The sequence below is a fragment of the Centruroides vittatus genome, unplaced genomic scaffold (assembly GCF_030686945.1).
Source record: "Centruroides vittatus isolate TY-2023 unplaced genomic scaffold, ASM3068694v2 contig_575, whole genome shotgun sequence".
NCBI classification, from domain to species: domain Eukaryota; kingdom Metazoa; phylum Arthropoda; class Arachnida; order Scorpiones; family Buthidae; genus Centruroides; species Centruroides vittatus.
In genome coordinates this window covers 930,216-946,938 of record NW_027122344.1, presented here as the reverse complement: position 1 = coordinate 946,938, position 16,723 = coordinate 930,216, and the positions used below count along the sequence as shown (strand labels likewise).

Here is a 16,723-nt window from a genome sequence, read left to right as displayed (position 1 = left end):
GAAGGGTCTAAATAAACCTGAGTGTAGCAAACACCAATAATTGAGTGCTGCCATGAATAGCTAAGTGTAAAAGTTAGTGCCAAGTGGCTGTTAGTAAGAAAACTTATATCTACTTAATACTAATAAAACCGAACACGGTTGCGAATCTTAATACTACTTAACAGCTAGACAAACAGCGCAAAAAGGAAACGAACACAGTGACAAACTAGATGAGATAAATGGGCGAGACCCCCCCTTTTTTTTATTTATTTTTAAACATTAACTTACTCACTAACTAAACTTACCTACCATAGCCTAGAATGAACCTAATCAGATGACTAAAGCTAACAAATCCTAATCTAATTTAACCTAACCTATCATATCCTAATTGGAAACAAAGCTAAGAGTCCCTAATCTAACTAACAATTAGGACAAACCGAGTTTAGACTGAAAAAGAAGACAGAAAAAAGAATTAAAATACAAGTTTAAAAGGCAGCTATATACAGACAGTTGAAACAAAGCAAGGAAAAGCTAATTGCCATTCATGCCCCAGAGTTATTGCTTTCAAGAGCCCCACTAAGGGATATAAATGTGAGTAGATGATGGTACAGTACATGTGTGAATGAGTAGGTGCAGATTGCAAGGCCAGTTGTACCCTTCAAGAATAACAGCTCTCATTAAACTATGCCTAATGTGATTGTACAAAAACACAATAGAATGTACTGTAATAAACTGGTTTGCAGATGTTGTGGCATTCACTGCATAGATAAAGAAAGAAAAGATGGGAAATGAAAGATGGTGGCACCACACACAACATATAAAGTGAACTAATGCGTATGTCATTCAATCATGTGTTTTTCTATAAGCTAGCCTGTCGTACATTGGAAGAGTAAGGAATATGACAAAACTATGGCAGTTTTTCGTTTTTTCCCTTAATCTATGGTTTGCTGCACTGACTAATGGGGGGTATCTGAAGCTGGCTCATGACCCAAATTTTAGCTCTCAACTCAAAGCAAAAAAATTAGCCGAGAGACTGCTCATATCTTGAAATACTCGTAAGTTGGGACACTTGTAAGTCAAAGTACCAGTGTACCATCTTAATGTATGGGTTCCCAGTTTTTGATGTGAGCTAAATTTTTTAGATGTTTGAAAATTTTTAGTTAAAATTAATCATTAGTTAATTAAATTGAAATGAGATGGTGACACATCTATTTTTATAAGCTATTTATTTATAAAGATATATTTTGCTGAATCTGATGATGAAATTTGGTAATTTTGATGCACAGCTAATTCTGTTGTTAAGTTTTTTTTTTTTTTAATTTTTAATTGACCCAATAATCAAAGTAATATTAAATAAGTAAATCAGTATAAAACTTTCTGCCAAGAATTTAAAATAATTGTAAAATGGATTATTTGTGTTATAAAATGTATTGTAATTTTAAATATTCAATGAATTATATTTTATTAAAAGTATGTTAATACATTTTTTCATAAATTATGTAGTAAGTTTTTCTTGGCAAGATAATTTAATGTAATTTTAAGAAATTCCTTAATTAAGAGTGGTGTATTTTTTTTGAACAAACATATTAGTTACAATTATTTGAAAAGATAAAAAAAAAAGTTATTTTTTAAGAAATTTTGTTTTATATGAAATTAATAAAAGAAACATAATTTATTGATTAAACATCATCAGGTATTTCAAATTGTTGATTTAAAAACAATTTTATTTATATTTTCTAACATGATTAATTTTATATTGTGTATTTTAAACTATTATTATTTTGCTTGTAAATGAATTGTTTGGAAGATTAATTTCTGAAAAATTTAATACTGTAAAATATTTATTTTGTTGTAATTTTTTTTAAAATATGAATAAACTGACTAAACAAAAATTATGATTTTGATGATAAGAACATTAAACATTTGCTAAATAGAAACTTTATTATATACTTTCATTGCATTGTATCACAATCTTAGATATTATATTGTAATGAAAAAAAGAAATGGTAAACTTAAATTATATTTAACATTCTAAATATGTATTATTTAATTGTATTATATTTTATATTTTCAAGGCTTGTAATGAAACAGACAACTATCATTATGTTTTGTTGGAAACTAGTAAAATTTTAACTGTTAACATTATAACAAAATAAGTGATTTTTAAAGACAGCATTATCTTATTTATAGTAATATTATGATGTTAATAAATTTTTATTAATATAAATGATAATTTTGAAAAATCAGAGTTATTTTTATAAAACTTCAGTCATGTTTGGTTAGAAAAAATTTAATAAAATGAAAGTTGATGTCATTAAATTAAAACTAGTTTAGATATAATTAATTTTGTTCAAAATTGAATCGCTTTAAAGAATTTGACAAAATATTTCTTACAAACTAATCAATTTAATTTTTATAAATATTTTTGAAGTGTCTACTCCTGAAAAATAATTATAGTTTTTTTTTTAAACAAGTTGTGTTTTAATAAAATATGGTGTATATTTTGCTAATGCTTAGACATTTTCAAGATAGGAATAATTATTTATTAAAATTTTTCCAATTATGTTTCTATATACAGTATATTCTCAATAACTCAAACTGGAAAGAACAGAGAGAGTTTTTGAATTACAGAAACTATTTATTTTAATGAGATCATAAATATTACAATTTAAGAATATAGGAGACTTTAGATACAATAATTTATATACAAAACAATGTTAGTGAAAATGCCTGTTACATGAGTTTGTCATTGATTCATTTTTCTGCTGATAGTTTAAAATGTTCAATGTTTTGTTTGTAGTTTAAAATGTTCACTGGCAATAAACCCAATAAGTAAAAATATACATTTTTCAATTAAAAATGGCCCAGTATTATACACTTTTAAAAAATATATATGTAAAAAAAATACCAATATTGTCTGTCATTTTTGATTGAAAAATGTATATTTTTAATTATTGGGATTATTGCAAGTGAACATTTTTAACTATATTTGCATAATTAAGGTTACCAAAATACTTTAATTTCAAACTATGTTGGGCCATTCTTAGTGTAAATTTAAATCAAGTATAGAATGTGCAGAATAATAAAATTGAATTCTGTATTTTTATACTGCATTTATTGCAGTAAAATACAGCATTTATACATTGAGAGTGGCTTAAACTAAGGCCAAAAATATGTTTTGGTAACCTCGGTGAAGCAGGTTTTGTTTATCAAATTTCATCATCATTTCTATCTGACTTGAATTTTTCTTCAAGTATAAAGGATAAAAACTGGAGCGAAATTAAAGCAATTTTTCTTCAAGTAGTAATCTTGTCTTATGTCTTGTTAAATTTTTTCATTTTGTTTTAGGTTAGTAATGAGGATTTTAATCTTGCAGCAGTTTCATTGTTGTCATTATTGCTAATTTTTCATCACCAAATACATAACTACTTGTTTTCAATTTGCTAAGAATACTATTAACATAATGCATATATTCTTTTAATTTTTGTGTATTTTCTTTTTAGAAGTAAACATCTTTTATGTGATTTGCACTATGTTTAACAATTCCTACTTTGTAATCAATTATTTTAATGCATTTCTTACTTTTTTAACATGTGAATAATTCCAAAGTGTTTAAATATTGATCTTCTGTTAGTAGGAAAAGGAGTGAAAGAAGTATGTTATTTTAAACAAGTAACAAAGTTCTTACATTAATCATAAACCTCTCAGTGAAGGTTAGAAAGCCTTCATTATTACTTGGCTGTATAGTTTTCCAAATACTGCTTCTTTATTAGAGTAGCTTTAGCTTGATGCCAAATGATTGCTGGATTACATCAGGCTATAATAATGCTGCTTATTATTATTTAAAATGCAAGTAATTTGGCCCTAGTGATAGATGTGAGGTGTCATCTGTTGATAAAAGTAATAATTAGAGCATTATAAAAGCCTAATGTAATCTGGCAATTGCTTGGCAGCAGCTTTCTACTACTATTAAATCATAATTACTGTCATTTAACATTGTGCTTATTCAATATTTTTGTGTACCAAGGCTCCCTTTACTTTAGAAATTGATTTTTAAATGTGTTTTGTATCAAAAACTTTCAATAATTTTTGCTTCTCTTCTTTTGAATCTATATTTATCTTGTTGATTATCTGAGTCCATAATATGTTATTTATGGTAGTAAATTCTTTAAAAAAATTTGAACTTGGTTTTTTTTTTTCTTTTGGGATTTCTGTTTCCTTTTTCTCATAGATTAAACAGATGAAAGTTTATAAGTAAGTAAATATGGCATCAAAACAAACTTGAAAACTGTAATAGATTAACAGGAGAGTCATTGAAAAGACAAAAACAAAAATATTTCCAAATTTTTGCAGTCAACAATAATAATTATTTTTTAATGAAAATTTTATATTCTTTTATATCTAAATATTGAAATAATACAAACTTATCTCTGAAAATGAAAATTTTATTCTTTGCATCGATTATGAAGATTACTTGATCTTCAATTGAACAGCTAAATCATTTAATGTTCCGTAGCTGAGTTTAATAATTATACTAATGATAGTATAATTATTAAACTCAGCTATGGAACATTACAAATATGATATGTCCAGAAATATTACATAATTATTTTGTAGGATGAATGATTCATATTATTATTATTTTCTTAAACAGACAGACATTCATAAATTTCAGAAATTAATTTAATCTTTAATCTTTTAAAAAAAATGTTGCTGCTGATTGAATTTAGCTATTAGATCACTACTTTTTTTTTATATAAGAAGTCTTTATTATTAAATCTGTATTAATCCGTTTTGAGAATTTTTATAGCAGTTGAAAACATTTTGCAATGAAATAATGGATTCATAGTTGTAAAATGTAATAATTCAACAAACTTTTTATCAATGAGGTGATGAATTATCTATTGAAACAAATTTCAGGGAAACATTTTTACAAAAATCATATGCAGTTAAAAATTTTTAAATGTCTTATCAGAGCATTATTAAAGAAATGAAATGATAACAAAGTTACATATTGTAGCTAAAATATTTTTTTTTTTTTTGTTTTTGTTTGTTTTCTCACATAAGTCTTTAAAGTTACATTTATATAGAATAGAATGTGTTAGAGAATCTTTAAATTTGATTATTTAATTTGAACTATTTAAATATCTCAATGTATCTGAAAAATTTTCATGATGGTATTTTGCAATTAAAATTTTATTTTTCATAGGGAAAGAAAAATCATGGAAATAAAGCTAATTCATTTGGAACAGGAATGAATACTATGGTATCATCTGATGTTATACCTAGTCCTGCTCATTCAGCATCATCTGTTCTATTTTCTGGTTCACCCTGTAAAGTAACAACAGGAAATCAAGAAGCAGAGACATCTGTAGTTCCTTTGGATTTATGTATTAAAAAGCAAGATTCACCAGCAGATTCTACTACTATTCCAGAAAATGTATTATTTTCTTGTGCTCATCTTACGCCGTCTAAATTACATTCAGTTACATCAACATCAATTAATATTCCATTAGTTACTTCATCGTATTCAAAAGGACTTAAAAAAAAGAATCGTAAATCCAAAAGCATATTACAAACAAGTTCCACTAACGCACATTTAATAATGAAAGAGGTAAACTAATATAATAATAATGATAACAGATTAAATAAATAGATAAAGAAAATTTTGAAATGCCATAGACTACATGGATATGTTAATGTTGAAATAATATGTTAGAAAGGAACATAAAATTTGTTTAAGATATTTTTGGCATTAGCAATTGAAATAATAGAAAAAGTTCTAAATTTCATAAGCAAAAAAAGCAATTTTTTCCATAAAATTTAATTTCTCAGAATTTTATTGTTTTAGAATGCTTATTCTGAATAAATAAGAATTTTTGCAATGAGACTATTAATTTCATGCTTTTCAATTAAAAATATTATATTATAATATGAAATTGAATAAATATTTGTGATTATATCATCAGTATTCTGTCAAAAGGGTGAAAACATTTAGAGGAGAATTAAATAAATTTTTGCATTTTTTATAACTATGGTAAAATCAGTGTATTAGGCACACATTGACATTGACATGCTTCCTGTCATAACTGTGAATGTATTAAATCATTTTATTACTTACAGTTGTTCTGGTAAAAACTCAAGATTTTAAAGACAAAAATGCACATTTGTTTTTATTATATATTAAAATTCCAATTCAAAACATTAACTCTATCACATTTGCATAGTGGTCTTTCTTTTAGAAGTTGAAAAAAAGTTTGCCATTGTTGAAAAGGAATATCATTGTTCTCTGAAGAAACCTGATTAACAGAGTGACATGAGGCAGTTTCTCAAAATAATTTTAATGTTGCACTAGTATGACACAATTCCATCATATCTTTGTATTTTGCACATTTACTTGGAAAGCTTTTACAATATGCATCAGGTTCTATTCACCAGACCTGTTCTTTCTTCTTACTGGACCAGTCTGAACACTGGGTTCTTGGAATTCATTATCATAGTCATATTTAAAGAAGATGGTGTTTGGATTACTCTTTTGGTATTTCAACCAGTGTATTTGGCAACCACTGCATATCCTTTCAATTCTGGTGCACTTTTTTTTCCAATTAAGAAACTCTGTATGGTGGAAGGTAATGACTGTAAGCCTATTGGTTTTTACAAGACATCTGGCAAATTGTAGCACATTCAGACAGAATGGATATTATGACACTTTTATTTGCATGTTTAATGATTAATTGTATGGAATTGAGAATGACTACTTTCACAAAATACATGATTAGTGTTTTCATAGTACAACAGACAAATTGTGTAGAGAAACTGTCGCAAAGAACTGATTTCTATTTTGCTCACCACAAATCACTAAGTAAGAATATTTTCTTCAGTTTAATGTTCTTAATATGTTTATAGACACGTTGCAATCTCAATGAACCATATCTGCCTTCTGTTTTATCCGAAATATTGCAAATGCTGTCTTAGCTGATCAGATCATAGATAGTTGGATTGTAGACTGAGTTTCCTCTTGCAAGATATAGGAGTGGCCTTTCCCTTAGGATATTAGAGAACTTCTTACAAATCAAAATTCAGAATAATGATGTCTTGATCTATCTTAGCAGCCTTAAATGCATGTTTCTTCTACTCATATTGCTTTGATGCTCCTAATTTTCTGCTGCTTTTTCTGCATCAGTAAGTCCCTCAAATTATAGATAGTTGGCACATTGATTTTTTTCTGTCATATGAAAAGTCAGATTATAGGAATAGAAGTATCTTTTGTGCACTATAAGTAATATAGGACTGTTCATCTTAGGCACAATACTGTTGGTACATTTTGCTGATTGATGAGATCAGCCAAAAGGTGTTTCTTGGAGGAGGACTAACAGCAGTAATGTCTCTTGACTGAAGGAAATAAGAGAATTTGTTTGCCAATCGTTCTTACTGATGTCTTGTTGGATGATTATTTACTTAACTTATCAGGAGAGACAGCCTCAAATTCATTGGTTTTTGTTAGGTAAACTCTGGTAAATTATTCCTAGAACAGAGAAGAATGAATAAATGACAATTTTGTGTGCATTTGCAAAGCATACCTAAACAGAAGGAATACAGTGATACCTTGGTTTTTGTCGATAATCTGTCTGAAAACAATCGGCAAAATCTGAAACCGAGGCAGTTATTTCCATGTGAATCAATGTAAATTCAATTAATTCATTCTAGACACTCCAAAATACATACCAAAAACACATTTTATAGAGAATTAATATAGCGTTAAATACTAAAAGCAATAACAAATTAACATAAAAGACTAATTAGCATAAAGATAAAAGTATTAAGATTAAAGATAAGATAATTAGTATTAAGATGAAATTGTTCAGCTAGACACGCAGGGTAATGTCTTGTCTTGTAGAAGCTAGTTAGACATGAGTTTCTAGCCTATATCGCCCCGTGGTAAAGTGTGACACAATTGTCATGTAATAGTAGTTGTATGTGTTTATGATGGTCATATCGAGGGGAATAATGCCTTCTGGGAAATGCATTTAAGGGTAACTGGTCCCTATTCAGGCATTACGTATGTGGAGAAAACCTGGAAAACTTCACGTGGCCAGCCCATCCTGGTGAAATGCGAACCCACAACCGAACTCCCAGTGTTCAGGGAACGGAACCGTTGGCCAATGGTGGGTCATTGCTGTGTAATGTTCACACAGTGAGAAATAATGCCACACTGTGCCGGAAAACGTGTGGGTCACCCTTTGTTTTTGCAAAATTAGCAGCGAGGACACTTGAGCATGCCAACGAAAACCAAGACAAATTTTTCGTGAAAAAATCGACAATAATTGATGTCAACAAAAACCGAGGTATTACTGTATGCATTTTTTTCTGGAGACTATTGTAGTAAGTGTGCCTTTGTCTGGATGTGGTCTACTATAAATTGTTGTCTTGTGTGCTTTTACTGTCACCTTCCAAAACAAGTTAAATTGGCTTTTTCCTCTTCCTAATATTTCTTTCTGCATATAAAGACATAGTTTTGGTAACTTCCATCATAGTCCACTCTAGATAATTTAGGATTTACTAGTTTCATGAATTTTTTTCCTCCTTTTGCAATTTTTTCTTGAGGCTTGATCATTTTCTGAAAGTAGCATTGTTTGGTATGGCCTCTTCGTATACAACTGATGAATCGAGCTAATAACAGGTGATGTCAAGATTCATGGCTACTGAATTGCTCAGTCTTGTCATTTATAGTGCATATCTTGATGATCTTGCAACATCACTGAAGTAATCATTTGAGTCATTTTCCATATCAAGGAATCCTGTTTGTTTGGGATATACTTATCAACACTGTCATCATTGTTAGGTTTAGTTCTTCTTCTTAGGTTGCTATTTTCTTTGTGACATTAATATCAGTATTTTTGCCACAGTCACAGTTAAACCCTGCAGGGTAGAAAATGACAGTTAAAATGATTAGGTTATGTAATAGAAATTAAAATAATTAAAAAGTTTTTTACAACAATATTACACATTAGACCTACCTAATGGACCAAGATTTATTAATTGATCAGCATTGGAGTCATTAGCATATTCTTAAATGTTTTGTACAGCTTCTGCTGTTTCTCCCGAAGCACGTTTGGGTCTTTTTTATGCTACTTTGATCAATGTTATTCCTATGACAAACAATGATCATTGAATAAAAGTACACTAAACTGTAAATCAGAATTAAAATTATGAATTCAACAAACTCACTGAGACAGACATTGAAGCTATGAAGATTGGTTTTTAAAAAGGAAAAAATGTGATTTATCTTGGCAATACAGATATTAGAGATGTAAATGGTGTCTCCAACTTACTATAATGAGACGAGTCAGTTCTAGTATTGGAGTAAAATAATGGAAATTCTCAATGAATAATGGATGTTATTGCACAAGACACTGCTTACCTCTTGGCAAAGCTTGTCTTATCTTGTGCACTAATATCAGGCTCATGTTGCCATATTGGCTACATAAAATTATGGTAGTATTAGTTCAAACTTATGGTTTCTTTCTTCAAAGTTGTTGATCTTGTTCAGATCTTGCAATATTGATCAGTTTTCACATGTCACTTGTGGGTGTTGTGCACAATTATAATTCACACATGATAGCATAGTGATATCATCTGTAATGCAGTGCTGATAAACATAAATGGACACATTCCTCCTTTTTATTTGTCACAGCAGTTTCCTCTTATGAAAACAAAGGAGTGAATGTGTTGTACTTGCTTCTTTTACAGAATGCCACCCAGGACCTTTTCACATTTGTCTTGGACAAATGTTACACTTCTGTTATACACAATTAATATTATACATTTACCTTTTATACAGAATGAAAGAATGCTTCAAGGGGATCTAATAAGACGAATTTCTCATTTTTGTCATTTTGGCACTTTTACTCTTTTGACAGAATGCCAAGAATTTATTCTACATGAGAATAAAGAAGTATTAATTTCATATATCTTAGTTCAACAGAAAGTGAATTATATACATAACAAAGAATATTAATTAATTATCTTTTATATATAAAAAATTAAAATATATTATGTTGAATTTGATATTGAAAACAAACATTTAATTTATAATAAGATTTTGATAAGCTAGTGTAGAGGCATATAATATATTTTCATAAAGAAATCAGTTTATGTTAACAGTTGAAATAATTACTATATCAGCTTGAATTACATTAAGTTAAGGTGCTAATTTTGATGCAAATTTTAATTTTCAAATTAGTGATGATTTAAAGTATTTTAATAATTTTACTAATTTATTTAAACAATAAATTTAAAATAATCAAAAATTATATTCAATTTAATGTTTATTTTTATAAAATATTCCAAAACCTCTGAAACAATAAGGTTTGTTTTTTCATTCCAAATGAAAAATATTAAGTTGAGAATATTTAATTATTTTCTACCTGACATCATCTGTTAATAGTTAAATAGCCATTTATTTTAAAAATAATTTATTATCAAAATACACTATGGTAATCTTAAATAATTTAAACTCTGTAGTAATTTAAAGTATTTAAGTTTTAAGAAATTTGTGTTCTAAAGATCAATTAGTTTTTAAAATGGAAATGCAATATTTTATTTTAAAAATGATTCAAATAATCAGTTTAATGAATTATTTTAAAATTGTATATTATGTAAAGAATGTTAGGAAGCCAGTTATATAAGTTTTATGATCAGTTTTAGAATTTGTCAGTTTTGCATTTGTTCTCATAATGATAAACATTTTTATTTCCCATTATCAAATTAAAATGGTTTCATTTTAATTTGATTATTGATTTTATTAAAACTATTATAGTTACAGAAATAGATTGTAAAGTTTTGTTGATTTGTTATGTCATAAAATTATAAATCAGTACTTAGATTTCCATTTTTAGTATTTTATACATATTTTCTATTATAAATTCTGTCAAGTGTTTTTACAATGTTATTAAGAATTAGTAGAAGTTTTTAGTATTTTAAAAGATAAAGAAGTGATATCTAAGATCTTCTAAATAAGTTGAAAATTGATATTGAAATAGAATACTTTCAGTTCCTTTTAATTGAACAAAGAAGGCTTAATTTACCTGATGGTTATATTGCATTTTGTAGTTTTGTAATAAATCAGTTTTTAAGCAAATATACTTTCTGCATGAATAAAAATAAAATATTAAAGGTGAAGTATATGAGTAATAAAGTGAACAGTTATAAATATTGTTAATTTTTATGATAAATGATTACTGAAAACTACATATATATAAGATATATAGTCAATGCTTCTAACTTTCAAATAATGTAAAAATTTTAATACTTTATGCATTTCAATCAGAAAGAGAAATCAGCTTAATAGTAAATACTTCTGATATATTATAAGCCATTTATTAAGGACAAGAGATGGTAAAGGCAAATGAATATATGAGGTGTTTTCAGAATAAGAAGTTGTTGTAATAATGGGGACACACACATTAAAATTTGTGCTATATTATTTTGTATGAATCACTCTTACTGAATGACAAAACTTTCCAAAAAGAAACATATAGTACTGGAAACTAATTTATCCAGTATTATATACTTACAAATTTATCAACAATACTTTAAGTACTTTTGCTTCTATTATTTAAAGCATCTGTATCAAATATTACCTCATGCATTTCTGGCTCCATAGTGTTATCTGTATTAAATGCTTAATTTTAGGTAGCCTACTGTTTAAATGTACCACAAAGGAATACTTTTGTTTTGCTTTACTGAATTTGAATATTTATTTCATTTTTGATGGATTGAACGATATTTCTGTAAGGATCTGAATTATTGGCCTTCAACTTATTCCGTATTATATCATGACATCATAATTTGTTGCCTTTTTGTTAACTACCTATTGACTAACTGTCAACTTTTGTGCCTGAGAGAGAAACATCTGTTCGGTTCTCAGACATTTCAAATGATACATTTTTGTTCTAATAATTCAGATAAAGCATCTTTAGGTTAGATTACAGACAAATGATTTTTTTTATGGATTTCATTATTATCTGCATATTTAGCATATATTCTGAGATATGATTTTTTTCATAGGCTGCTTTCTATTCCATATTATGTATTTTAATTGATGTAATTATAGATGGAGATAACAGTGAAGATGATGTCTATATATTTTTTTCTCATTGGTAATGATTTTTTACGCATTAAATTTTTTAAAGTCATACTTTCAAATAATTTTTAGTTTTGGAATTATTCATTTCTTTTTCCAAGAATAATTCTTGCCTCTTTGAGTCATTTGCTTATTCTGTTATCATTTTCTGTTTTCAAATAGCATATTTCTATTCATCTTCACTTGAAAATTTGATAGTGCATAAAAGAAGTAATAAGAAATAATGGTATTTTAAAGTATAAATTTTAATATTTAAAAAAATAATGTCAAGCATGCATTGGTTTCACTACATAAATAAAAAAATAATCGGAGCAATTTACATTTAAAGTTTTAAACTCTAGATTTTGGTTTGATATTTTTTATCGTTGTTGTTGGAAGTATAATATTTATTTTGAATAATTTATGAGAAATGAAATCAGAAAATTATATATTCATCTGTCTTAAATGATAGTCAAAAATAAACCAAACTTTTCCCTGCCAATTAGTGGATAATAGTACAGTAAGCATAGTGTAAACAACGTTTGTAGATCCAGAACAAAACTCCAATTTTGAAAAAATATACTGACTAATGTTTTCTATCAATACTGATTTTCATCTGGTCATTTATATTCTATAAATAGAATGTATCAAAGAACACATTACAAAAGTTTAAAACTAACATATGTCAAAAAATATAGTTAATACTGTATAGTTTCATATACACAGTATATTTTTTCATATTATGTAAAAAAATATATGTTAGTTTTAAATTTTTGTAGTTTGTTCTTTGGTACATTCCATTTATAGAATGTAAATGATCTGATAAAGATCAATATTGATCAAAAACATTGGTTTAATTTTAAGAAATATACTGACTAAACATTTAAAATAATTTTTATTATGATAATAGTACAGTAGAGCGTCATTTATCTGAATCAATTGGGGACTGGGTTGTTCGGATAACCGATTATGTACAAAAAATATATTAACTTATCTGATGTTGAAATTTTTCTCCGTTGCGTGTTGCTTAATGTTGAATTTTCGTCGATTTTAAGCTTAACGAAAATTTTTATAATAATAATCGAGGCTATTGTATCGTTAAAAATTATTTCTTTATTTTGTACAAACAAAATGAATATATTGAAAAATATAAAAACAAAAAATTATACTTTAGAAGTTAATCTAGTATCAAAAACGTTCGATTTAGCATGACACAGTCCGACTGGAAAGCTTTTGGTTAACCGGCTTTCGGATAAACGACACTCTACCGTAAAAGTATTTACAGAGGACATCTTCAAATAAATATTTTATTTAGATACTTGCTTTTGCCAACATTCATATCACTTAATAAACAGTGTTGCAGCTCAATCTGCATTACCTTCTTGAGTGCGATCAGCAACACTTTTTGATGTGAAGAGTCTGGTCATTATGATTCTCAACATTAGATTCTTTTAACAGAGTGTGTTGTATTGACCTTCTGGAGCACTTCTGTGATGCAGTAATACAAAATCATCTTCATTTCTGGAAAAAAGAAGCTGGATCTTTTTATAATAATGCCCAAGTACTGTACATTGTACTAGCTAGTTTGTGAATGTCTGACAAAACATTAGATCCCTTTACTTCCACAACTTCCTTATTCACCTGACCTATTCATGTTACTAAAATGAAAGCTCTACTGAAGGGTGACAGATTTAAATCAGCAGACAAGATAAAAAGTGCTGCAGTGATGGCACTCAAGTAGATAATATTAGTACACTTAAAGGTTTGTTATATGCATTTATAATGCATTAATAGTATGTATGATATAAAATTTTAATAAGATTTTCATTAAAAAGTTATCTTACTTACAGGAATTAAAAAAACATATATATATATTTGTTTTTACTGGCTTTATCTATAAAAAGAAATATAAAAAGTATGAAAAGCTTCAGTTTATAAAAAAAATTAACAAAAACTGTTTCTTTGGAAAACTTAACAAATATAAAACACTGCTTTATTAAGAGTAAACTGATTTGGAATTCTGAGATTTATTTCTGTTTGCTATAATCAAGCATAACTTTTATATTTGTTAAGCTCTATTAGGTTTTTTTGTTGTAAAGGAATCTAATCTATAGTGTGCATTTTAATATTGCAGTAAATTTTATTAAAAATACACTTTTCTCCTTTTTTTAAAAAAACCTACCGTTGGGTATATAGCTATACATTGAATGTAAATAAATTAAAAACAAAAACAGAAAAAAAATTATATTGTATTGTTGCCTAACCTGAAAATGATATGATTTTGGCATTTAAAAAGTCTTTCCAATAAAAATTTTACAGTAAAATTAATCATTAAAGTTTATATTTTTGGTTTATGAGTAGGTTCTATTTGGGTGAAATTGTAAAGAAAAGTAAATATTTTATTAATTTCATAAATTACACGTTTATAAATATATAGTTTTTGTTCTTATATGGATCTTATAATTTAATTCTTATTTTCAATTAATTTTTTTCATCTACTCAGAATGAAGTTTTTTGCAACAAATCAAACTTGAAGAGTAATCATTCTCGGAAAAAAAGTTCTAATAAATCTAAAAAGAATGATAAAAAAATAGATCTAGTGACCACTGTTAAAGAAGAAAATATACTAGGTAAGTTACCTTTTCATTTTGTTTAAAAACCAAATGTATATTATTTTAAAACATTGTTTTAATTAATTTTTATCAGTTTCTTTTCTATTCTTTCAGAATAAAATTAATGTTAAAAGTAAAATATGACTGTTTACTATCTTGAATGGTAAAAACAAGAAAATATTTCAGATATATAATTTGAAGAAAATTTATTGTCAAATTACTGTTTTCAGGCATAAGAATATAGTCAAAATGTTCTTTACCTTGAAAACAATAATTTAAATTTTTCAAAAATATTTATCTGTATTTACACCTCATTTTCCAGTTTAAAGATTATACAATATTTGTTAATTTAATATTTCTAGATCATGATGAAATCAAACAATGGCTGGATTTAAATTGGACTAATTTTCTGCTACTGTTAATAATTAAATATTGTGTAATTAATTAGTCAGTATTTAATTATTAATACTAGTACTAAAGTAGCACAATTTAAATCTGACAATTTTTTGGTGGTATTATAAAATTTCGGGCTTTGAGGTGTTTATATATTCAAGATGATAAATAATAATGTGTTAATTTTTCCTATGTTATGGTGCATGTTATCTTAAAAAATTAACATTGAAAATTTTCTTACTAGAGAAATATGAGTTTTACAGAATGATTAACATATTAACTGTACACGTTTTCATAGCTTTGTTTTTTTAAGCATGTAGTTTAAAGATCCAGATATAAACATTTTTCAGTTTAAATCATTATTTTAAGAGAAAAGTGATAAGAGAATTTTTTCCAGGAAAATATTGTTTCTGACTTTTGTTGCACTTTTTTCTGATATTCTTTTTTGTAGCATTTTTGTACTGTTGCAATAAAACTGTTTTTGACTGTTTTTAACATCTTTAGAATGAAAACAAAGTATCAATGTACAATAAACAAAACAAAGTATTTTCATTGTTTTTCTAAGAAAATAGTAAACAATATTTATTGAAGTATAATTTATTTGTCTTAATTTATCATATCTTACATTCTTAATCCATTAATAACATCAAGAGGACATTATTAATGTATCAGTTTGAGATATTGAGAGTTCTGAAAATTAATGAATTTTTTATATGATGGATTATGATATTTAATATAAGCATTGATTGATTTTTAACATTTATTTATTTTATAGAATCTGGCTTAGAAAATTCAGATACTGATGATACAGAACAATCAGCTACTGGTAGCATAACTAGTAACATTTATGTATCTTCAACAAACAGAGGTACAAAAAGACAGTTTCTGGATGAGATAGGTAAGATTTTTACATAAATATATATACAATGGAACCCTGTCATTCTTCCATCTGTCTACTTGTATGACTTGACATTTGTATGTTTCCCCTGGAATTTGAACCATAACTGTCCTGTCCGAGTTTGTCATAGGGTTAGTGTCATGTTGGCTCTCATTTGCTAAGCATCATTTGTAGTCTCTGAAATTTTGTGTTATTTTATTACTATATTTGGTGATTTTAAAATAATTTCATTGAAAATAGTATAAGTGTAATTGTTGGCCAAAAAAGATTAAATTAATGATTTGACCAAGCCTAAAAGGAAAGTAGTGAGACTGACAATTGAACTGAAAAAGAATTCATTATGAAATTTGAAAGTAGAATTTGTATCTTGGACTAGACCACTGAATATGATATGGTAAAATCTACCATATCATCTATATTGAAAAATAAAGGGACTAATATAACTGAATCAGTGACAGTTCTTTCTGTGAATAGGTCACCTATAATTGAAAAAATGAAAAAAATTCAGTTAGTTTAGATTAACAAAACACAATTGACTGATAACAGTGTTTCTGAAACAATAATTTATGAAAAAGCAAAGCAGTTTTATGGTGACTTTAAGTGAGACACTCCTAGAACCAGTGTCCAAAGTAAAGAATTTAAATCAAGTAGGGAAATGATTTGATAGGTTTAAGAAGTGAAATTGCTTTCATAGTGTTGTAAGGCATGTGGAGGCTG

At 26.9% G+C, this 16,723-nt stretch overlaps 1 protein-coding gene across 1 annotated transcript in view; it reads left to right on the top strand.

Moving 5' to 3' along the window:
• The window catches only part of LOC136979051 (bromodomain adjacent to zinc finger domain protein 2B-like), a 280,166-nt gene that overhangs the window by 130,282 nt on the left and 133,161 nt on the right, over positions 1-16,723 (top strand). The window contains 3 exon segments of the mRNA XM_067274949.1: positions 5,189-5,593; positions 14,607-14,733; positions 15,884-16,006. Coding sequence (XP_067131050.1) covers positions 5,189-5,593; positions 14,607-14,733; positions 15,884-16,006 — 655 coding nt within the window.